Source organism: Grammomys surdaster, unplaced genomic scaffold (genome assembly GCF_004785775.1).
Source record: "Grammomys surdaster isolate TR1022 unplaced genomic scaffold, NIH_TR_1.0 125941, whole genome shotgun sequence".
In the NCBI taxonomy this organism is placed as follows: Eukaryota; Metazoa; Chordata; class Mammalia; order Rodentia; family Muridae; genus Grammomys; species Grammomys surdaster.
The window spans coordinates 1,910,302-1,935,738 of record NW_021620763.1 but is presented as its reverse complement, the minus strand read 5'-3'; the positions used below and the strand labels follow the sequence as shown (position 1 = coordinate 1,935,738).

At 43.4% G+C, this 25,437-nt stretch overlaps 1 protein-coding gene across 1 annotated transcript in view; it reads right to left on the bottom strand.

Moving 5' to 3' along the window:
- The window catches only part of Slc22a15 (solute carrier family 22 member 15), a 57,791-nt gene that overhangs the window by 31,522 nt on the left and 832 nt on the right, over positions 1–25,437 (bottom strand). The window contains exons 2-3 of the mRNA XM_028752992.1: positions 17,149–17,361; positions 343–475 (exon numbers count right to left, since the gene is read on the bottom strand). Of these exons, the coding sequence (XP_028608825.1) occupies positions 343–475; positions 17,149–17,361 (346 nt within the window). The remainder of the gene's footprint in view (positions 1–342; positions 476–17,148; positions 17,362–25,437) is intronic.

Genomic DNA, 25,437 nt, shown 5'->3' with positions numbered 1-25,437 from the left:
AATCAACACAGAAAAATACAGGGAAATGGAAGGGAAGGCTGTGGCAATCCTTCATTGCTCTCTTTAGAAACAGGGCAGAGATTACAATTTGGGGGGTTGCAGAAAGCACAGTCAAAAAAAAAAAATGTCTTTAACAAAAATATCTGGTCATAGCCAGGTGAGCTCATTCCAGAAATCCACTTGGCCAGAATCAGCACTGGTGCGGCGTAGCCTCTCGCCAACGTAATAAACAGAAGCTCTCTGTCCACCTGGGAACTCACAGAGACCCTTAAGGAAATAACCATAAGAGTCTTAGGGAAAATAAAGCCTCTTATTCTGTGTATGCATATGGTGACAGATTACCTGTGAGATAGACTTTTTTCCTTCCAAAGCGATCTGAAAGCTGACCAAAGGAGATAACGCCAACAAACACACCACTGAAGAAAAAGGAGCTGGCCGCACTGACTTTGTAAGATCGGTTGGCAATTAAAAACCACTAGAAAAGAAAAAAGAAAGAAAGAGAAAGAGGACAATTTAGTCCACAAACAGCAATATATGCAGTGAGCTAAATTAGTCTAGTATACAGCCCAGACTTGGACTTGTCACTGCATCAACCACCATTAGCCAGAATCTGGTATAATATTCATCTTAGACAATATCCAAGGAGACAGCTTCAGAAACACTAGAAACCATTACTGCCATAATATATTTTCAGAGTGTTCTTCATATACTTCTTACAGAACTGAACACAGCATGAAAGTGCTAACTGGATATCTGATTGTTGACTATGGCTTTATCCTGAGTCCTTGGCAGTTTTTGGAGAGGAGATGCCTTGTTCTATTTGTTTGTCTGATGCCTACACATCACATGGTACATATGAAGTGATCAGTGAGTAATTTTTTAGTTTAACAGATTAGTGTGTTTAAAATTCCTTGAAAATGTTCCTCAAAAAATTAAAAATGGGAAGTGGGGCTAAAGAGATGGCTCAGAGGTTAAAGAGCACTTGGCTACTCTTCCAGAGGACCCAGGTTTGATTCCCAGCACCCGCATGGCAGCTAACAACTTTTGTCAGCCTCAGTTCCAGGACATTCATTGCTGGCTGCTAGGTTCTGAGGGCATTGCACTAACATATGTGCAGGAAAAACACTCAGTACATGCTGTACTCTTATAAATGAAATGTTATTCATACTTTAAAGCTAATGCAGTTGGATTCATGCTACAACCCAGATAAACTTTGAAGACATTATAAAAGGTGAAACAAGCCAGGAAGGAAGGAAGGAATAAAACACTGCATGAAGCTAGTCACATGAGGTACCTGCAAGAACAGTGGTTACGGGGCTAGAGGAAGAGGAGCAAGGAAGCCATCATTTAATGGAATCAGACTTTCCATGCAGAATGATGAAAACCCTCTAGAGTTGGACAGTGATGATGGTTGCAGAATAATGTGAATATATTTAAGGCCACAGAATTATACACTTAAACATTAAAACAGCCAGTTTTGTGTCATGCATATTTAGCACAATAGATATCCCTAGAGTATGATTATCTATGAAGGACAATTATGAACTTAGATTCTGAGCAGCATCACTTCCTGACATCTATCCTAGTGATGGTTAGTAGTAGAGACCAGTAAAGTATGTCGCAGAGATAGTAACCTTGGAGGGTACAAAGATATTCATACTTCATCTTCCCAGTGCCCTTGCAGGGCCGCTCAAGAACCCTTCTTATTGAGAAATCTCAAGGTGGCACTGTTCTGGGCTACCCGTCTCTATTTTTATGTTACCCCTTCTCCAGGCTCTGACGCTACTCATTAGGGCCCCCAAAGCACATCTAATCTTTCTCCTTGCTCTGTATCTCCTATAAGCTTGGACTGATGAAGGTCTTGACAAGACAGCCCTAAGGCTCATGACAGACAGGGTATAATACGTGTCAGAATGTCATTTAAGAGTCATGAGAGAGCTCTGGCATTTGGAGAAGAGTTTTGCTCTGTCAAGAGTTAATTTATTTTGGATACACCGGTAGTTCTGTAGAAGAATATTCAGCTCAGGAGGAATGACTATGGCGACCTATTCTGAAATGGAAAAATGAGACATTAGATGCCATGCTGTCCTAGAGAAGACCGCTCAGCATCCATCACAGGGTCAGCCCCGCCCCTGTGATAGACAAATAGGACCAAATGGGATCATTTTTAAGTACAATTACCCTCCTCATTCAGACACTTGTTAGAGTCATCATGTTCTTAATGTTCATATTTACATGCTTTTAAAAACTGGCTTGCAACTTTAGTCTTCTTTTCTCTGCTCTTTAGGGATGGCCAATCTGTTTACATGGTGAAGATACTTAGGCGGACACTGAGCTGGGTCTGTTAAATCAGGAAGAAATGAGTATTCTGTTGACTGCATTTACCAAATTTCTCATATCCATTAAAAAGGCTACAATACTATCCGTTAGCAACTGAATAGCTGTCAACATGGACAATGATTTTGGGAAGAAATGGCCCAAGGGACAGTTAGCCAGCAAATTCCAACTCCTGATTCTCAGGTTGCCAGTTCCAAGTGTCAAAGTAATTTCTACTAATCTTTCTCCAAGTCAATGTTGGTTAGGCTAATACATCCTCTCATTTCTCCTGGAATGCATTCATGAATGACCAGAAAAACCGAAAAACAGATTTTTCCAGTGCTAACTAGAGAGTGGCTAGCTAGAAGATGGGGTATCTTCCTAGCAGATACCCCACCCATGAACTGAGAGTGGCTGAGGCAGACCATCAGATGACAGATTGCCACACCCTGACCTGACTCTGCTTTACATGTTTTGTTTTCAAGTTTTCTAAAGTATCATTTAAATTCTTATTAGTTAGCTACCATGTGATCAAAAGGGTTTTACTTTACTCTAAGATAAAGAAAGACAGGATCCCTCTGTCTTGAAGACAATGTGAAGATTTAACTACCTGGAGTGGGTTGGAAGCCTAGATCAGTTTGCTAGCTCATTTTCTTACCCTGTGGTTGATATTTAGTGCCAGGATAAAATCCAAACCAAGAAATCACCAGGACATAAGAAATTAAACTATAACACATCAAAATATAATGATGACTTTGACATTCTCAAGAAACATTTTAATGCATCTTTAGATTTTAAAAATCAAAATGTATAAGTCATTCAAGTTCTTCTTGGCTAGAGATTATTAAAGTGGTTACTCCTTTAGTTTTTGTTAACGGGAGGTCAAATTCAGAAGCAATTAGAATGAATGTTCTCTTTACACTAATTCATTTCAAATTGAAGAATCGCTTTGCAAGTCCAAAATGTAAAAGTCCCACTTTCCATGCATAATTAGTAGGAAAAAAAGATGTATAAAGACAAATATTTTCATCCCCTTATGTTAAACTGACTAAACAATCTATTTTTGTGCATGTGTTCTCTCTAATCACCAAATAGAATCCACGAGTATTTGCTGTATTCATTTCAAAATGGACTGGAAGGGTCTGGTGTCAAAACCAGATAGCATAGTTCACTCAGCTACAGAAAATAGGCCTGAGAGGAAATCAGGCACAGTGCAGGCCAGAACTAAGAGCAGATGCCACTACCATAAAAGATGAAAGGAATGTAAATATGTCCAACACAGGTGCGAGCCCAGCACCAGGTGTTCAGCAGAGCCTTCCAGCTTCGAGAGAGGAGCCAAGGTGAGGAGAATGGAGGTGGACTTCCTCTTGGCTGGGTATCAGTGACATGTTTAGGAGAGGGTTTTGTTCCGTCTTCAAGCTTGCTTGTTTAAAAGCTCATAGAGGGATGTTTCAGTAAGGCACTGAAGTCTGGGTATGTGGAGGGCAAATCTACCCTGGTTGCAGCTTAAGTGTGGGATGGAGATGGCAAGATGAAGCCCAATATGTTAAAATCCCACTCCCTCTGCATGCATATGAATAGGAAAGAAAGTCTAGGAAGACAGATACTTTTGGCCCCAAATGCTCGGTGAGCCAGGCTGGCCTGGACAGAACGGGGGTTTATAGAAGAGAGCTAATTTTAGTTAGGTGTGTAGACCTGGTGTTCACAGGAATTACTACCAAACGGATCATACCAATCAAACACAGAAAAAAGCTTGCAGATGAGTTTTAAAGGATGTTGTAAAACGTGTCTTCAGCATGCCTTGAATGCATCAACCTTGTGCTTTATGGAGATGTCAAGTCAAATCCATCATTTCTCTGACGTGGCATAAATATGACCATCTGAAAATAACCGATGTACTTCGCTGAAGTGGACTCCATACTCAGGCGTAACTCTAAAAGCAAAGTTAGCAGCCAAGTAATGAAGAATACAGACATCAGAGAGCCGACAAACAGGCAGGCTGCACACTTTACAGCTAGATAATTAACCAACAGACTTCCCCACATTCTTCTCCTCCTGTCCCCACAGCCACCCTTTGCACAGAAATGACAACATACCGGGGAAAGAGTTTCTATTTTTAGTCCTCAGCCTGTGTTCTATTCAGGAAACATGCAGGAAAATCAGCTATCAGAAGGAAATTAGGAATTAGTAGATCTTGTAACTTAGGGCAGTGATTCTCAACCTTCCTAAATGCTATGACCCTTTAATACAGTTCCCCCTGTTGTGGTGGCCCCAACCACAAATTTACTTCTGTTGCTATTTCATAACGATAATTTTGCTACTGTTATAAATTGTAATGAATATCTGTGTTTTCCAATGTATCTGTGTTTTCTGATGGGCTTAGGTGACCCCTGTGAAAGGGTCATTCAACCCCAAAAGGGTCATGACCCTCAGATTGAGACCTACTGACTTAGAGAAACAGACTAAAATATTGCTGGAAAGTAAGAAGTATGTATGTGGGTGTATGTGTGGGGGCAGGGAGGAATGAATGCTCTGTGGCCTCTGTGCTTAGAAACAGAAGGCTGTTGGGAGGGAAAAGAAGACAATGTTTTAAAGTCAACTTCCACAGTAGTTTCTATTATAACTTTTCATTTTTGGCTAGCCTTATGCCCCAGGTTGTGTCTCATTCCATGGTCTACCTGTCTTAAATGCAAATGCCTAATAAAGTTTCTTGTTTTAAACTGGGTTTATATCACCGACTTGCAGTCTGTGTGCCATACTCAGGCCTCCATGTGACATCAGGTGTCATTATTTTCCTTCCACACTGCATAGTTCGGGGCCACCCCACCCTCCCAGTGCACAGAAGGACCTCTCTATGAGCACTGAGAACTGCACTGTGTGCAGCCTCTTAGCAGCTCAGGACTGCCACAGGCCTGTCTGCTTCCTGTTCCCCTTGCGGCCTAAATGGCCCACTCTTTTCTACTTTTATTTATTCTCGTAGTTTATGGTGACATTTTATGGATCAGTAGTTGAGAAATGTGGTCTCAAGCACAGACCCCTCTTTTCAAAAGGAGCTGTCCCTGGTAAGCAAAGAGCTATGCACAGTAGGCTTTTTACAAGCATTAGATCATTTTCCTCCTCCAGGAAGGCCTGGCCCTCTCTTGTTCTCCTTGTTTTGGGCCAGGGCAGGTGATGACTCTGCATTACTCACCCAAGAGTGTTACATGACACACAGCCTGCCTTGCAGGAGCCCAAGTGAGGGCGTGGCATCCTTCCCAAGGGAAGCAAACATTTCTATTTGTGCCAAGAAGCCTTGTTCCTGTAGGGAACTGACCTTTCTTTGTACATTGCCAGGGGCCTCCCCCTCCCCTAGCCTCCCCATCACTGAACTCCTGTTCATCCTCTATAACATACGCCCACACCCCAGCCTGACCCTCCTCAGCAGAACTGGTCCTCTCTTCTCCCTGCCATGTCTTCTGTATGATGCAGAGTGAGCCATGTGCTCCTCTCCCTCTCTCAAACGATGCCCTGAGCTTCCTGAGGGCACACTCGAAACTCACGTGCTAATCTCACAGTGCCTGCCAACACTAATCAAACACTCACTGAATTATGTATGTTAAGATTGAATGCTATAGTCTTACAGGCATCTTCACAAACAGAGGACTTTTCTCTGGCTGACCTTGAACCAGAGGTGCTCCTCCTGCCTCCACCCTCTGACTGCTGGGATTCCATCATGTGCTACCATGCATCTTGGCATTTTTACTTCCAGCCTTGCATTTTGAGTTTACTAGCATGCAGAAACTAGCTAACTGGCCGCCTTGCCTTCAGAGTCACTGAGTGGCATTGTCAAAGGAAATATAAGAGGCATTTGGGGTTTGAGGGTCTGTCTTCTTTCTGTAGTCAATCTGACATCTAGACTACTTTGTTTTAAGTCTATCTTGTGTTCATTAATGCACAAGTATTTCTACTAAGAACAATATCCATCATCACACAAAGAGCAGTGCCATGAATGGGCACACAGTGGATCAATGAATTGTGAGTCAGGCAGTGACTCCAGCAGGCCAGAGAGCAATGGCACCCTTCACCTGCTGCTGAGTCTCCTCTGAAAGATGGACATGTACTGGGGCCCAGTATATTTCACATGCACTACTTCAGCTTTCTAAGAAATGGGGGCAAACCCATGGCGGTTCAGTCCACCTGGTCAAAATGCAAAGGAAGACAATGGCAGCTCCCTGGTTGTTATGGGGGGGTCACCTAAACACAGACAAACAAGACTGGCCTATACCCACTGATCCTGCACCCTGCATCTTAAAGACACAATTTGGGAAAACCAAGTTATAACAACCACTTCCACACCCAGACTCCTAGCTGCTGGATATTCCAAGACTGAGGAGGCGGAACAGACAACACCCCAAGGAATGACCTTGAGGGCCCTACAGGACTTTGAGTGGTTACTGATAGCAATTCCACACAAACATCACCACCAACCTCTTTGCCCTTGTCTTCTCCATAAAAATTACAAATGGCTTTATGCAGGAAAACCTCACTCTGGGAGCAGATCAGGTAATGAGAGCTCCCGTGAGTGGGGCGTACTTGGACTCGGCATCTCCAGAGCAGTTTCATGGTGATTAACTAACTTGCTTCATTTCCATGTTGTTGTCACTCTGAATCACCACTTAATGGGTGAAGTGTGCAGGCGAGAACAATCCATAGCACAGGCGTAAGGAAGCAAGACATTAAAAAAAATTAGCCCCTACAGCAATTAATTGCAATGAATTTTTCAAATAGTTTTAATACTCTGCCTTCTGACCCCAGGGTCTAGCTTGGGGAAAAATATATTAATCTCAGGATAATAGTCAGTCAACTTCAGCTCTTCAATATCCACAATGATATTAAAGATTCCAACCTTGTGCTTTTTGGTTGCAAACATTAATTAAGCATGATAATTGTGTGTCTCCATGATATTTGGTATTTTCTGTAGGAGTTGGAGCTCAGGGAATAATTTGAATACAGCAGACAGCAATTTGCTACATAAATCCACCCCAATGGCTATTAGCTCATTTGAGAATAGTCAAGACTGCTAGATTAGAGGATTTAAAAAAAATAAATACCGTGTTAATCACATAACCTTTTATTCACCCTCCCCAAGCCCTCCATAAAACAGTTCTTCAAGATCAAGTACAACATGATGCTGGTGGAAGTGACAGACCATGGGTTTTAACACGATATCCTAGACTGTGGAGCTTTGTGAGCACTATCCTGGTATCTCTGTACACAGGTAAAGAGGACTTCGTATTTGATTTTATTTGGGTTTATTTAATAGGCTGGGGGATGTGTGCCCCCAGGCATTTGTCAAGGTCAGAGGACAGTCGGCTGCTTTTCTGTCTCCCATGGGGCAGGCATCAAGCTCAGGTCCCCAGGCTTAGCTGGAAGTACTCTTTCTCTCAGCCACTATCATGCTGGCCCAAGAACCTGCTTTAAACTTCAGTTTTTAGACTAAATAATCTCGACAAGAGCCAGGTCTTGGACTATGTATATAGTCAGCTTCAGTGTGAAGATGGAGGGGGAGCTGAGATCCAGTCAGTGCTGAGTGGCTGGGAGGTAGGCTTGGAACTGTACTTGTGCTGAGACTGAGATGAACCCAGCTTGGTGCACAGACTAGTCAGTGGCAGGCACAATCTGCCTGTGCTGCCCACCATGGCTGATCCTTGTTCACCAGCCATTTATCTCCACTGCTGCCCATCCTTGGCTAAAAAGTTTGGAAACAACAGAGAGGGACTGGAAGCCACCTATACCAACCACTTCAAACCACCCCCAACAGACCTCTAAGGTGCCCGGCAGGAGTAGCCCGAGAGCTCCCATGTGCCTCACATACTCTGGATGAGGAGACAATGTACATAGGGCAGATGCAGATGCTGTACCTGACCCTTCCAATAAAGTAAGACTTTAAGAAAAATAAATGATTCTATGTTTTAATGTAAGGCAGAAGAGTCCTGCTATGTCTCCCCGAATCTCCACCAGAAGAGAAGAGTTTGTGACACTGCTGGGATCCACCTGCTGAGGAACAAAGGACTTGTTCATTTCTTCTTCTCTTCCCTTTCCCTCCTTTATCTTTCTTCTCCTTCTCTCCTAATCCCACCTCCTTTTTGTGACAGGATTTCATCTTCAGTCCAGGGTGGCTTGAAACTCATAATTCTCTGCTCCTTGAATTCTGGGGTTACAGACTGTAGTGGCTATTCCTGGTTGTCAACTTGACTATATATGGAACAAACTACAATCCAGAATTGGAAGGCTCTCCTGTGATCCTGATCTTGGGGCTGAGATACAAGTTTCTGACCTAGATCTTGGCATGGAGATCTTGAGGCATAGTGCCTATGAATCCCAGGAGATCAAAGCAAGGAGATCTCTGAGTTCAAGGTCATCTTGGACAAAGCAAGTCCCAGATCCAGGTGTGTTGGTACACACCTTTAATCTGGGCCACACCTTTTGCTGGAGACCTACGTAAGGACATTGGAAGAAGGAAGATTCTTCTTTGCCTGCTTGCCTTGTGGAACTGAGCAACTGCTAGATCCTTGGACTTCCATTCACAGTTGCTGCTGACCATTGTTGAGGAGTTGGACAACAGACTGTAAGTCATCAACAAATTCCCTTACTATATAGAGACTACTCATAAGTTCTGTGACTCTAGAGAACCCTGACTAATACACAGACATGCTCCACCATGCCCAGCTTTTTTCATTAAATGTCTCTGTGGTATTTTCTGTAGTATTGGGAAGCATGTTTCTTCATGTGAGTTAACAACAAAGCAGGGCAGAAGCTTGGCCCACTGTCTCTCCCACTGTCCTGTAGAGGCTTGTGTGTGCAAGATAGCTACCCAGGCCCCCCACGTGTCCAGAAAAAATACTCTAAGTCATATCTCCTCAGAAAAGGCAAGTGTGGAATACCATTCATAGACAGTTGCTTCCTTGCCTGCCTGCTCTGTGCCTCAGTAGATCACAGGAGTCAGGGAAAAGGCTCCTCCCTTTACTAGCAGGACATGCTGAGCAAGCTCCCTGCCTACTCCAAGAATGCATTATTCTTGTTTCTCCATTTTTTCAAGAGGCACCCTCAAGCAGGTGAGTGGCACCAGGAAGGTATTTCTTTCATTCAGTCTTCTGTCTGATGTATGTGTCCCACACAGTCTCCCCATAGTCATCTTGCTTGAATGCACTGTCACCAAACTGCCCGACCATATTGTCATCCCTCACTTCTTGTCACTTCAGTGAAGTTAATACACAGCTCAGGAGAGTGAATGGCTGGCCATGTTTTCCCAACAAGGGCTTCTGGAGCTCGTAGAGGCAGAGCTCAGCTGAGACCTCTCTTCAAGGACAACAGCCAAGTTCCTACTCTTAGATATGATAGGGCTGGACCAATGGCCTCAGCAGTTGAAAATGCTTACTGCTTATGACTGGGACCTAGATTTGATTCCCATTCACACTGGGCAGTTCACAACTGCCTGTAACTCCAGCTCCAGGGTATCCAATGCCTCTGGCCTCTGTAGGCACTTGCACTCATACACACATACATACTAGACACACATACACCTATATATTAAAAAATAAAACATCTTAAATATGACACTCTGTTTAGAACATGCTTAAAACTAAGGTTTATATGGTTTAGGAAAAACCCCTTGACATCTGTCTTAGTTACTTTTTATACTGCTATGATAAGATACTACAACCCAGGTAGCTTAGAAAATGTTTATTTAGGGATTACAGTCTCAGAGGCTGAGTCTATGACCACCATGGTGGGGAGCATGGCAGTAGACAAGCAGAATAGCACTGGGCCAGTAGCTGAGCGCTTACACCTTGATCACCAAGTAGGAAACAGAGAGAGCTAACTTGCAATAGCATTAGCTTTTGAAACCTTAAAGCCCGTCCTCCAGTGACATACCTCTTCAATAAGGGCACACCTCCTAATCCTTCCAGAGCAGTTCCATCAACTGGGACCAAGCATTCAGATATATGTGCCTAAGGAGGCCATTCTCATTCCATTGTTGATTTACACAGTAGGGCTATTGGGTTATGAAAAACCTATGGTAGATAGCCTCTTACCCATGAGCTCTGAAAGGCAGTCACACTGTCTGCCTCTTCTACTCATGAAACCTTCTGGAGGGTCACCTTTCCACCTACAAGCTTGGAACAAAGAATGAACAGTCTCGCCACAGCTGAGGGGCCCATAATGGTAATGAATTTCAGTCCCAGTAGTGGACAATGTTGCCACCTGTACTACTTGATGAACAAAGCAGACAGGCCATGGCCAGCCTTGCAAAGTATCATGGACCTACTCAGTCTGAGGCAACTGGTTAAGAGTTGAGATGCTCCACAGATAATCATGACTCCAGACATCCTGTAGAGGGGCTACACATCTACATTACCCAGCTGTGCAGCAGAGCAGCCTTCCCCCACCTCAGCTCTAGACACACTAGAAGAATGCTAGAGGTACAGGCTCACTATATGCAGGGTAGTTTGCACCCTGCAATGTGTCTCTGAAGGTGGAATGTTGACACTCAGGTAAGAAAGGAATGTAGCATGTGCCTTTATGCTCCAGAAAGAAACCAATTACAAACCTATAGTCAAGATGAATGATAGCATATACACTCAGATGTGGGCCTCTAAGTAGTACTAGTGAGAATGAAAGAGACAGACAAGTATTGCAGGAAGAGAAAGAAAGGGACAGAGAGGAAGAGAGGGTGAGAGATAGAAACAGAGACACACACAGGAAATAAGGTCTCAGTTTGTAACTCTGACTGGCCTGGAACTTACTATGTAGACCAGGGTAATCTTGAACTCATAGCCATCTACCTGGCTCTGCCTCCTTAATTCTGGGATTAAAGGGACGCCCCATCATGCCCAGGAAGTCAGAGAACTTATAACATGAAAGCTTTACATGGAAGAGAAACAGGGAGCTCAGTTCAGAGAAAGCAATGATGGAGGAGACTGGAGTCAGAATGAGACAGGAGGAATAGTAAGAGAAGGGGAGGAGGAAGGCGCCAACACAGATGCAGGCTGACAGACAGATGGTGATAGAGGCCAGGACTTACAGATACACTCCAGTGGGACAGATACAGGTAGTGTGAAGACAAGGCCCATCTGAGCCCTTTATTCATTTGCTCTCAGGGATGCACTTGCTGGAGAAGCTGCCTAATTCCATTTCTCCTTCACCAACTACCTCAGTCTCCATGGAGGTAGCTCTCTGAGCTCCCACTTGGTAACTCTCCCTTTCTGTCTATTCTCAGTCAGTCATGGAGCACTGTTTGCTGGGAGCCTTCAGAGTATCAGTACAGGGCATGGTGAGACAGATGGCCTAGTCCTGCTGCCCTAAAGTGTAGGGTCTACTAGCTCTCCCTCCTACTGTGGAGGCAGTCCTTTCAATCATGAGGCAAGCAGTAGCCGCTCAATGAACACTGGATAATAAAGGTATCCTTCCAGTCATAGAAGGGCTTCTAATTATTCATTTCATTAGTATTAATTTCACTCAATTCTACTACAATAGGTTGTATGCCTGAGGTGCTGAAGCACAGTGTTGCTCTATTACCTAAATTAAAAATATTTAATGGATTCTGTGAGATAGTCTACACAAGCAAGTATCACTGAGGCCTAGTTTTCACTGGCCTATAATCCCAACTGCTTGGAAGGCTGAAGTAGTAGCCAGCCTGGATTAGAGTGAGTTCAAGAACAGGCAGGGAAATCTAGTGAGATCCTGTCTCAAAATAAAAAGTAAAAAGAAAGATGTGAAGACAGCTGTGATGGAACACTTGCTTAGCATATGCAAGGCCATGGGTTCAATCCCCAGCACCACAAGAAAATCAAAGAAGAAAGGGCTGCTGGTGGTGAACTGAATGGGGTTCAGAATACACAGACTAGCTCAGGGTGTTTCAATGATGCTCCCCACACCTTGGCTGCAGCAGCTTCTGAGCTAAGCAGTGTGGTCTATACTCTTTACCTACTGGGATGAATCCATTTCAGTCCTGAACTATCTGAACTCTGGAATCGTCTCTTGTCTAAGGCTAGCAGGAGGGGAGGACAAACAGGGTTCAGGATACCTCTGAGGAAAAATGAGTCAGGATTCTCAAGCCTGTAGGAAAGTTTACTGTGAGCTTCTCTGCTGGTGATAATTAGGTTGAGAAATGTTTACATGTGTAGCAGACTTTGGTGTAAGACTAATTTGCATTCTAGTGTGATAATATGACCGGCTTGTTAAAGAGCGTATCTACAGCTCTCACCCACTTCACAATCCTAGGGAAGGCTAAATGGAACAAGGCTCTCCTAGAATGATGATACACCACAGCTTGGACCTAGAGCTGAAAGATAACCTGCAATGTATTAGGCCAAAGACACACAGACATATAGATAACAGACAGACAGACAGACAGACACACACACACACACCCTCTCCTTCCCCTCTCTCTTCCTCTCCCCAACTCTTGTGTATATGTATGTGAGGAGAGGGGCTTGAACCCAGGTCCTTGTGCATGTTAACCAAGAGTTCTACTATTGGGCCACATCCCTACCCCTCCATAAAGGTGCCTCAAGTACTTTTAAAAATCGAAATGACCTGGGAGGATGTCTACTTTCTAAGGGCAGAGGCACAAGGCAAGGACAAGGTAGACACGCTTTTCCTAGTCTCCCTAAACACTGATGTCTTAGTCAGGGTTTCTATTCCTGCACAAACATTATGACCAAGAAACAAGTTGGGGAGAAAAGGGTTTATTCAGCTTACACCTCCATGTTGCTGTTCATCACCAAAGGAAGTCAGAACTGGAACTCAAGCAGGTCAGGAAGCAGGAGCTGTGCAGAGGTCATGGAGGGATGCTACTTACTGGCTTTGCTTCCCCTGTCTTGTTCAGCTTGCTTTCTTATAGAACCCAACACTACCAGCCCATGGATGGCACCACCCACAATGGGTTCTCTCCTTCTTGATCACTAATTGAGAAAATGCCTTACAGCTGGATCTCAAAGAGACATTTCCACAACTGAAGCTCCTTTCTCTGTGATAACTCCAGCTTGGGTCAAGTTGACACACAAAACCAGCCAATACAACTGCTTAATATTACATATCAAACAAACACAAGATGACTCTGAAAGGTAGAAAAAAATCCATCTAGGGACCCTGGATCTCAAGAAATTGCACAGTGGAGTGCTTGCCAGTTTCTCAAGCCTCATATTCAAGACTAGATGTTGGAGAAACCAGCAGGTCAAAAGTGAGGCAGACAGAAGGACCAAGCTTCCATAAAGGTATTAGCTGAATCCTCCGTAAGTACCTCAAAGTACTGTTAGGAGTGTTAGTGTCTCTGTAAGTACTCAGAAGTGTTTCATTTTTTCTTCCAAATATACTAAGCTGGTTAGGGCAATACTGTCAGAGTTTGCCTTGAGCCTGAGACTTCCAGTGAAGCAGTCACTTATGGACACCCAACCAGACCAGCATCATGGCAACCCTACTTCTTGGAACATTCCAGCTAGAAAGAGCTGCAACCACAATGGAGGCTGAAGCTACAAGTCTTCAAGTGGCCTTGTTCAAGTTGTGACCAATCAAAATTACAGCTGCTTAGTAAAGACTTGGCTTCAGCCACGGCAAGCCTCAGGGAACCCTACCCAAGCTGCAGCCATTCTCACTCAGGCCTGTGATTGGTGGAGCCAGAAACCATTTTTCAACAAAGCTGTGCCTGGTAACGATGCCAGTAGACTCATATACAGGCTAAAGGCAACTCCTAATAAGAAAAAAAAATCCCCCAAATATTTATACAGACAAAATTATTATTGCAGCTTTATTATGTAAAACTTATGTGAAAATAGAAAAGAAATGAAGTAACATAATAATTTGGAAAACCATCAAGCAAGAAGGATCAACCCAATCCACCTCAAACTTATTAACAGCTACAATCATATAATCCTAGGCTAGTCAGTCAGCCAAGAATTATGCTGAACGGAAAAAAAAAAAAAGAACCTTGAAAGTCCTCAGCAATAAGATTTGAGTATACAATTCTTCAAGTGACATCTCCTAAACATCAAAGTTTAGGAGAAAGTATCTGTGGCTAGGAGGAACTATGGAAGGGTGAGCCATGGGGGGAAACAGGACTGCTCTAAAGGCAGCAAGAGAAACCACAGCAACGTCAGCAGTTAGCTGCCATCAGCTGAGATGTCACAGAATGGTTTGGGAAGATATTATTGATGGGGAGACTGGGTAAAGGGTAATATGGAATTTTTCTGTATTATTTCTTGTGAGTGAATGTAAATTCACAGTTATTTTCAATTACATTTTAAATTAAAATAAAAAGGGCACTCCATTTGTAAACTGGGGGATAATATAGGTAATAAAATATTTAAGGGCTGTAATAATCTATAAATCACTAAAGAGAGATCTACACAGTCATGCTTTTGATAGATATATAGATCAAAAATACAGACACAGGGGGAAAGGAGAAGATGGCCGCTTACAGAAGGAAGCAGGCTCCAGGCCTCTCATGTGGAGGGTGTGCCGAATTAAGACATAACCGTTTGGCCACCATGAGTGTCATCTATACTGGATCATACAAGAATCATAGTTGGCCACTAAGCTGTGCACGGAGATCTCGTAAACAACAGTGACTGTAATCTGAAAGTCAGTCCCCATAGACTTCTTATTTCATGACAATGAAACAACTGTAACTGTACAAGGAGTAGGGGAACTCAGATGATCCCTGGAAGACATGACGTCAATATCATCGAAGAAGAGATAACCGGCCTGAGACAGGACACATCCGACTAACCCAACAGAGACAATATTTCAGGTTTTAAAAAGGGGAGGTGAAATGGGAATTTCTGGTTTCGTTGGAGACTCAGTTGTGTCATGTGATCTTTTTCTGGAAACTGTCTTATGGGAGGATGTTTTGGTGAAGCAGACACGAGAAAGGCTGCTTTGCTGAGAACAGACATGTGTTTTTCTGGAAGCTGTCTGGTAAAAGGGCTTGTGATGTTTTCCTAGAGTAGACACTTGAGAGCAGGTGATGTTAACAACAGGATTGTTAGTTAACCTGTTACAAGTATAACCCAGCAGACAGTGGAGGACACTCTGGCATTGGGTCCCTTTGCCAATCTTTGTTAGGCTTGCTTTCTTTGCCGATCTTCACTTGTCATGACTCTGTAAAGAGAAATGCACCAAAGAACTTCTGGTGATATTCCAGTAGCTTCTTTCGGCTTCTTTGGACTCATGGCAATCGGCAAAGCCTCAAGGTTTCTCCTGGAGCAAGCCACTGCTACTGATTCATGGACTGGACTGCCACTGCAGATTTGTGCTAACAGACTGGACTGCTGTCGATGAAGATAAAGAACTATTTCTAAACAGTTCACTCCCCCTTGATCTATTCGCCATCTTCCTCCCGTAGCTTTGGTTGGCGGACTATAAGTGTTTAAGATCCCTTACTAAAGTAGGTTTTGTAAAATTTAAGTCTACAAGGATGAGTGTGGGCTGTCTAGAAACAAGAGTCACAAAAACAAGGAAGGTGAAAGGTCACAAGGCCCTGAGCAACTAAGGACAACTAATCATAACAGAGAATCCTGGATTAGATCTGACATATTTAGAAGAGAAAACAACCTTGTTGTGGGAGGCATTAATCACGTGACACAACCAGATGTGGATGGAACACGAATTCTAGCTAGGTGTCTATCTGTAAGTTGGTAACTGAGGTGTAGTTGATAATCCTCTCTTTTAAACTGATCGTCATAATTCTCCTCTTTGTGAGAGAATGTCACTGTGCTCAGGAAATACTGGACTACTTAGTATGAAAACACTGATATGTACAACTTTAAAATGGCTGAAAACCATGGACAGCAACAGTGCTGCAGAAGCAACAGATGAAACCATGGGATGTAAGGGCTGGCCTTTTTGTATCTATCCCCATTGTTAGCTTCCATCACTCCTTCCTTCCCCCCCACGAAACCGATGAAGACAGAACTTAGGGCCTCGTATGTGAAAGGCAAACATATGACCTCTGAGCTCTATTCTCAGCTTTCTCAGTTTGAAATTATTCACAAAGAAGGGCAAAAAATATTAGGCTACTGTCGCCAATCAAATAGAACCTCAGAGATATGCACCCTAGTCTGGGGTCCAGTCTTCCTTGGAATCAGAATGAAGAGCACGGGCTTCCAAGTTAAGACAAATCCAGGTTCAAATACCAACACTGTCACTATGAGCTAAGCTTGACCTCGGAGTCTCAGTTTCTCCATCAGTTGAATGAAAAAAACAGCCAACCCCCACTCCAGAATACAGCCTACCCAGACTCCAGAAAGCAATCTACCCCTACTCCAGAAAACAGCCTATCCCCATCCCAGAAAATTACTCTGAGCGAATGAGACAAACCTATAAAATATCACAATGCTTGGTCTAGGGCAAACAGTCAGTGGTGCTATTTGTCTCATTAACAGGCTAGTGGTGGGCGGTGGTTACTGCTGTTGTCGCTGGGCCGCAGACATACAAAGACGATCAAAGCATGATTTCTTAATGGTGCTCTCAGTAGATGGTTCTCAGCTGCTTCATCTCTGGTTGCCTCTGCAGCACCAGAGTCTCTTGGTCAGCAGCAGGTCCCACAGAGCAGGGTTTCCTGCTTACACTGGGGAAACCATCTGTACTTTATCCTGTGCAAAGTGTCTTGTGTCTCTATAGAGCATGGGGCTAAAACATAAACTCTGGGGGTTACAGATAGGCCACTTGCATGCTTTTGCTTTACTAGGCTAATATGGCTTTTAATTTACTTTGTAAAACACTCCACAGTCAACATAGGCCCTTTCAGAATTGATACCTTTTGCCCCCTGGCTAGTTTGGTGGCCTGCTTACCTCAGAGGCGATAGAGGTGAAGCTGCTGCTGAAATGCACGTGCTTATGGATCTCACTGCCATTGGCGGTCAGAAGCCAGTCCCCAAAGGCCTGGCCTTTGCCCACAGACTGGTTGCTGTGGCTCTGGTTGGGCAGGAGCTCCGCCATGTCCCAGTAGTATGCTGGTGTAGCTCCAATTAGTGCAATGAGAATGGCTTCTGTGGCCACATAAAGCTGGAAGTAAACACACAGAATCAAATGTTGCAGACAGGGGCATGCTCGTAGAAAAGTTGGGAAGCCTGCAAACCTTGAAAGATACAGTGATTGGATTAGGGGTGAAGCTCAGCTGGTCAAGTGCTGGCCTAGCACTGTATAAACCATGCATGCTGCCTTCCTTCCACAGTTCCAGCACTTAGGAAGTGGAGGCAGAAGGACTGGAAGACCAAGGTCATCCTCAGTTATACAGTGAGTTCAAGAAAGCTTGAAGTCTGCTAAACTTACTCAAGAAGACAAAGAAGAAAAGGACAAAGAAGAGAGGAGGTGGGAGTGGGGGTGGGGTGGGGGCACAGTGGGGCAAAGGGCTGGAGAGATGGCTCAGCAGTCAAGAGCCCTGGCTCTTCTTCCAGAGGACCAGGGGTCATTCCCAGCATCCACATGGCAGCTCACAATCATCTATAACTCCAGTGCCAGGGAATCCTATACCCATGGGCACCAGACATGCATGTAGTACACATATATACATGCAAACAAAAACATGAACACACATAAAGTAAAAATAAATAAGCAAAGAAGAAGAGGAGGAAGAGGACAAAAAAGAGGAGGAGGAAGAGGGAGAAGAGGAGGAGGAAAGGAGGCTGGGGACGGTGGCTGGTTCTTCCTTCTGTATTTTGTTTTGTTTTGTTTTGTTTGGGCTACAGTAATGGGCACATCAGAAGCCAGGAAGAAAGAAAAATGAAAAAGCATCTGTGCTATGAGAGGGCCATCCGTAGTGCACTCACGGAGCACCCTGCTTCCCTAGACAGTTTTCCTTCCATATCTGCAATGTGTCTGATGTTGTGGGCTTTGTGTGATATTGTCCAACACTGGCGTAAGGCCCACATTGCTGGCTCTGGCTTAAAAGATTGATATTCCAGTTATTTTCTTCTTAGCTCAGTGTTTTCAGCTCTAAAAATCTGTGACTGGGAGCCTGGAGGCTCTTGACTTGTAATTCATGATCTAAAGACATTGTTTTAAAACGTTGCATGCAACTCGTAAGATTTAAAAATGTTCAAAATGCCAGGCATATTCAGATTGCAAATTGTAGCTGTATTTAATCTTTGTCTACTCTAACCATAACTGTCCATTAATGATGAAAAATACAGCACCAATTCATATGCCATCTGCTGATTGCTCTAGATCTTGTGGCTTCTCGAAGTTGGGTTTATGGGGTGTTGAACCCTATCAGACTTTACTGATATGGACATCTGTTTGTGTTAGCTCTAATTGTTGGATGATTATTTCAGATTTAAAATTCACTAAGAAATTACATAATTAGTCTGCAGGTTAAGAAGATCTTTTTTCAAGGAAATAAGATCCCTGTTAACTTTAAACTTGGTCTTAAAAAACAGACTAAGTGTCTGAAAAATACAAAGCATGTGATTTCTGTCATTGCATGGCCATGAGTCCACTTGTCCTAGGGCTGACTACACACATGAAGACGGAGTCTGTCAGAAGATTTCTCTTCTGTCCACCAAGAACTTAAGTCGGGAGCTCTTTCCACACCGTTCTGAGGGGCACGTTTGGCTAAGCAGATAAATAGAAGAGCCAACAGCATAGCCATTTATCAGTGGCAGATGATGGAATTCGTTATGGAAAGAGAAAGAAGTCATGACATTTTGAGCATTGTATCAAAAGCGAATGCAAAGCCTGGGTTGTGATTTCTTCCCTCTTGGTAAGGCTGAGAGGGTACAAGGCTATCTCAATCTATTTTGAGTTTATAGACTGTGGACCTTCTGGGAGGAGGGCAAAGGTACCATGCTGCAAGATTCCTTATAAGGTGCAAAGGAAAATCTGTTCCTAGGCTTGGATACTTCTTGGACCTTATTTGCATGCTATTAAGGACATTTTAGAAGAGGAGGCAATCAGCTTATAAAAATAAAAACCTTAATAATCACAAGAACAAATAGATTACACATCTAGCAGTAGCTATAATTACGAAGCCACTTTCATCCACTTAGTAACTGCCCCTCTGATTACAATCTGCTGAAATTTAATTGATGGGTATAAAGAAATGAAAAACATGGGCCAAGGGAATGCAGGAGATGACTCAAAGCACAGCCTTTCATCAGGCAAAACAAACCAGCCACGTTCCCTCTTTAACTGTGCCCCCTTCTGCTTCTGTGCATTCTTCTCCTTTCCCTGGAGGCACCACCTCCTGTCAGCAACGTTAGAATGCTCTCATTCTCTGAAAGTCTGCTTCACTTACCTGCTTCCTTCCCAACTCAGCTTCCTCTCCAGTGGCCCAGAAGTTCTGCTCATGTATATTCGTTATGTCTGATTCATCTTTGGGCTTCTGAAGTAAATAACCCAGGGTCCTCACATTCAACAAGGGGATGAATAAATGGCCAGGAAGGACACCAGTAATAATAAGTAGTACATGTTTTTATAATGTTAGCTATGTGGCATTCCTAGTCTAGGTTTCTGTTGAATGTATGTTAGCACATGATGGTTTTATCTGGATTGTTCTAGGACAAGCAATATTCCAGATAAAAGAGGAAATGCTCTAAGGTGTCCTCTCTTTTGAGTTTTGACTCATTCTGATGGTCACACCATTCTTAGTATATACTACAATTTGGGGAAGCAGTTCAAAATGAATGGGTGGTGGAATCTAGTTAATCAGCATCATGAAGCAGTGTAAGAGAAGCACACGCTCTTCATCCTCCCTCCCTCCTCCCATCTCTCACAACGTCTCCTTGGCCCCTTTATGGACAAGCATTCGTGTGCATGATGTGAACACACATACACGTGTCCATCATTTTATGTTAACAGAGAGGCTAACATATGGAACTCTTCTGTGTGGTGCCAGCCCATGGTCATGCTTGTTTTTGTTACTCAACAGGGAGACACAGTAGGCAGGTAGCAGTCATGCTGTGTAATAAAATGTCACACGGGGCACCATGAGATTAGGTCAGAGAGGTGAGATTAGGTCAGAGAGGTGAGGTTCAAAGCCCACAAAATGTCCATCTTCCATCCCAGAGCACATTCTGGGGGTCCACGGTCATATGACATCAAAGATGACACATCCATCCATGAGATGTACCACCCACACAGAACACGAGGGCCTTTTTCCTTGGTTCACCATTTTTGACTGTAACACAGGTCACATCCTCCTCTGTCCCCTAGAGAACCGAAGTGATCTCTCATTCTTTACTACCGTTCTGCCGCTGCCACGTATACACTCACCCACATTTTTGTCTAATGAAATCACACCTATCAGCAGATGGACTTTAAAGCCACAATGAGAAACCACCATCTATTCTCCTTCTGTGTGGGACTAACAACACCTTAGATAAATCTTCTCTGGTTCTAGCTCTAGGGAAGAACAAGAGCCCCAGATGGCTGGATTCCCCTTCTACTCCCATCCCCACCCACCCTGGTGTAATTAAAATTACAAAAATGACTCCAGGGTATTGAAAATTTGCTTCTGAAAGTGAAGGTTTCTAAAGTAATTTTGTAGTAACACCATTATGGGCTTTCATAATGTGTCAGGGGAAACCATCACAACCGTGCACTGTGATGTCATGGTTATGCCAGATGTTTACTTTGTGAGTTGGAACAAGATACAGAGCAATTAAAATCCATTCAAGGTTTCCCGTAACAGCAAAACCAAGCTGAGAGTGGGGTCACCTAACTCTATGGACAGATCTTCTTCAGGGGAATGCAAAGAACAAAAATCAAAGTTGATTTCACTGCCAGCATTACTATTAGTTCTTTATGCACTTAGGACTCGGTTGCTTAACTGGTCAACCAGAAACACTGTGCAAGTAAGCCCTTAGTCCTGAAAGCGAGACCACATGCCGGGGTCTGGAGCAGAGGGCACTCTGTTATTGAGTGAGTGTCTTGCTGCTAGGGATGTATTGGAGGGGTTTTAAATGTGGGACTCACACATTCTAAACGGCAGGCGCCTCTTTTCTTCACTCGAATCCATCTACACTGTATCACCAGCTCAGTCTCCTGAAACTCCTCAACAAACGCTTCTGGTCAAAACATACTAATGGGTGCAGGAGTAGTTTCCTATAACCCAGTGGCTCGTTAGTCTGCACTCAAGCTTTCTGCACTGGCCTACTCACCGCCCAGGTGTGACTTACCACGCTCAGCTACACCTCTCTAAACCTCTTATCTTCTTGCAGTACAACTGGATGTTGATGTATGTCTCTGTTGACTGTACTCGCATCTAACTAGCCTCTCCAGAGGGTCCAGTGAAATATTTCTCTACTCAACAGCAAGTTCGTACAGTACAATGGGAACGGTATGCACCAGGGCTTCCCAAACTTTAATAGGCAGTTCCTAGATTAGGGGTGCAGGGGTTCACTCATTTGTTTTAATGTAGCATATGTGTGTATGTCTTTATGAATGTATGCCACATGGTATGTGTGTGTGTGTGTGTATGTCTGTGTGTGTGTGTGTCTACGTGTCAGAGGAGACCAGAAGAGGGTGTGGAATTCTCTGAAGCTGGTTACAGATAGTTGTTAGCTGCCTGATAGGGTAATGGGAATCAGACTCAGGTCCAGCACCTTTAGGGACATCACACTACAGTGTTTGGAAGAACTGAGTTAGCTCTAGGTTATTTTCATGGAACCCTAAGAAATGTGCTATCTGATCAACCGACCGGGCTATTGTTTTTGTTAAGAATTCCTTCCCTCAAGCTTTGCAACACCCACAGCAGCCTCTCCTCACTTATTCCAGGATGACATACAACTCTTCCCTGGAAGATCAGCAAGGACTCAACTCCTGAGCCATCTCTCCAGCCCCATCCAATACACATGGAAGCAGAGATATGGGGTATTATCTGCTTCTGTAATGGCATTTTTCTATCTAAAATTTCCCTTCAGGTTGGTTTCTCTCTAAAGCTAAGCTTCAAGTTCAGCTGCTCATCTTTCTGAAGGCTGCAGCAAACCTCAATCTCCTTCCTTCCTTTCCAAAGCATTGGTTGGGTGCCTTACTCACTAGGGGAAATGGTACTTTGCATAACTATGTGTATCGAGTTAAACTCTAACTTTCTAAGGAGCTGTAAAGAAAGATACATTCATGCATCATTTAAACCCTCTTTGTATTACAATGACAACAGCATATCATATGTATGTTTAAACTGATTCCTTCCTCAATGGTATGGCAGAAAGATAACCAAACCCAGCAAGTTTGGGCCAGGCATGGTGGTGCATGCACACTTCTTAGGGCTCTATGAAAATACCCCAGAGCTAACTCACTTTCTTCCAAACTCTGCCATGTGATGTCCCTTAAAATGCTCTAGGTCTATTTTCTTTATTCTTTTATTCACTAACTCAATTCAATTTCTAAATTTTTATTACATTTGTATCTATTGCTGGGGGTGAGGTGTGGACATCAGAGGACAAGTTGTGGGACAATCTGGTTCTCTCCTTCTACCATGTGGGGCCAGGGAATTGAATTCAGGTCTTCATCCTTGGTACCAGACACCGTACCTGGCTAAGCTAGCTCATTAGCCCTCAATTCAATGTTTTTTTGTAAGTAAATCAACATAGAAGTACAATCTGTTATCAATACCAGATATCCTTTGGCAGATGAAACTACCAAAGATACACACAACATTACAAACTCAAGTGTTACCTGGGATATTCTTGTCTAAGATGACCTCCAAAAAATATTGCAGGCAAGATCTAGGGAGGGGGTGTGAATGTGAAGGGCAGCTATTTTTGGTTTTGTGCTCAAAAGGTTGGAGTGGGTGCTTCTGTGTTCCACATTCCCTATCAGTATTGGCTAGCTCAGGTCAAGCAGCACAGCAGCTGGGCCTGCAACTGCTCCTTCATCTAGGCCTGCCTTCACTTGCTCTGACTTCTTATGCATGTTTAAGTCTATGATCAGATGCATCCTTTTCATTGAGGATGCAGGCAGCGAGAGCGACACAGATTTCTGTCAGTTTGATAGGTCTCCAACTATATCCTCCCTTCCCAACAGCTCGCCCCAACATCACATACCAGCTCCTGTATCAGAGCATGTTCAGATCTTAAAATCACAATGTTCATTAGTTATAGACGTCTATCCCACATCCTAGGTGTTATTTGCCCTGCCTTACAAGCTAAACTATAACACAGTCTTAAGCAAATATGGAAAAAAATATTAGTATCATTTAACCTGAATGTAAGGTCATGTGCGTTTGTGACTTGTGGACACATCAGACTAGATGCTTTCCAAACCATGCTCCACTGCTTGAGATATTCCAAACCCAAAGGAGTCCTCTATACTGCCTCTTGCATCTTGATAGCATCCTACGAGGAACTATTTAGAGGACTCACAACTTTATTTCTGTTGCGTATGAGGGCAGTCCAAGGCAATCATCATTTCTGAGAATATACTAAGGGAAGTGTGGCTCAGGGGTTCACTCAATCAAACTGGTATAAGGAATAGGTCAAAAGTGACAGTTCATCCTAACCCTCAGGAAGCCTGTGATGACTATCCTTAGTTGTCAACTTGATTGTCTACATCTGGAATGAACTAAAACCCATGTGGCTGGGTACATCAGTGAGGGTGTTTTTTTTAATAAATTTAATTAATTTAAGTGGAAAGCGCCTCTTTAAATCCATATCTTTTGAGGTGAGAAGATCCATCTCTAACCTGAGCCTCACCTTTGATTGGCGGCCTTTATAAAGGACATGAGAAAGGAAGCTTTTGCTTTTTGCCCACTTGCTCTTACTAGCAAGTTCATTTCTTCACTAGCATAAGAGCCCACTTCTTTGAGATTCTGTTGATGAGCTGAGACATTCAGCCTCGTGAGCTAAGTCACTATAGGATTCTTGGACCTTCTGTTGCTATAGAGCCATTGTTGGACTGGCTGAGCCACAGCCTTTAAAGCATTCTAATAATAATAATAATAATAATTATTATTATTATTATTATTATTATTATTATATAATTCCGTTCCTCTAGAGAACCCTGAGTAATACAAGTCTCAACCAAGCTTTAAGCCCAGGAGCAGCATAAAACTTATTCCAACTCACAGAGAACTCTGGTGACTAGTCATTGTGTTTAGAAAGCTCTTGCTAGATAAAAACCAGATCCTCTTCCTGGCTGAACTCCCTTAGACAGGAAAAAGTTCTCTTCATGGCTGAGCCCTTCTGTTGCAATGGGCTGGACTTACACTATGATACAGTAAGGTCTTCAATAATGCTTACGATGACCTTATCACTTGTTTACATCAGGGACTTCAGAAGAACCAGCTATCCTTTCAGCCACAGCACATCATAAAGTGGTCGTCCTGTGGAACTCAGGTAGAAGGAGGGACATAGTGACACATCCAGCCCACACATACAAGATAAATAATCATCTACTGCCAATAACACTTGAAAACCTGGCAAATAGTGACCATAAATCAGCCAATGGTTGCTGAGCAAAAAGATCACGGGCTTGGAACTCTTCCTTAACAAAGTACAGTGAACTAGGTTGACCATTAATAAGAGCATGGGAAGAGTGGGACTAAGGTCTAGGTCAGCAGTTAAGCTCTCATATAAAAAGCACAAGGCCCTGGATCTCCAGCTGGCTGTGAGGGAATAAAAGCCCAGGAAAGTTAGCAGGTCCTGACCCAGAATACTGGTCTTTTCAGTACCACACCCAAGATTTGATTCTAAGTTGGCAGCCACCTGGCTAAGCAAGTAAGAGGATCCTAACATAAGAAGTGGAGAGGTGGCCAGAAGGGATTGCCAGGATTCAAAACTTCTGGTTAGACAGAATATTGTCAAAGAAACCAATATACGTGAAGACCAGACACTCAAGTTACAGTTCTATTTCTCTATACTAATTCTTATTCTGCTAAGAGAAGGGTTTCCAAGTATCACCACTTGAACCACTGTTCTGCCTGGTGCTGAAGTCAATTAAAGATTTTAATGGGGAAAGAGAGTCAGTAGATTACGTTTTACCTTACTCTCTTCCCACTGCAGCATCACTGCAATGTTGAAGCAACATGTGGGCTCTGGTTAAAACCATGCCCAGCCAGTACTTTCCTTGGAATAATACCTTAACTACTTAGCTCAGCTGTCAGCGTGCCTCATCACAGACCGCTTCATCCCAGGAATGCAAGCC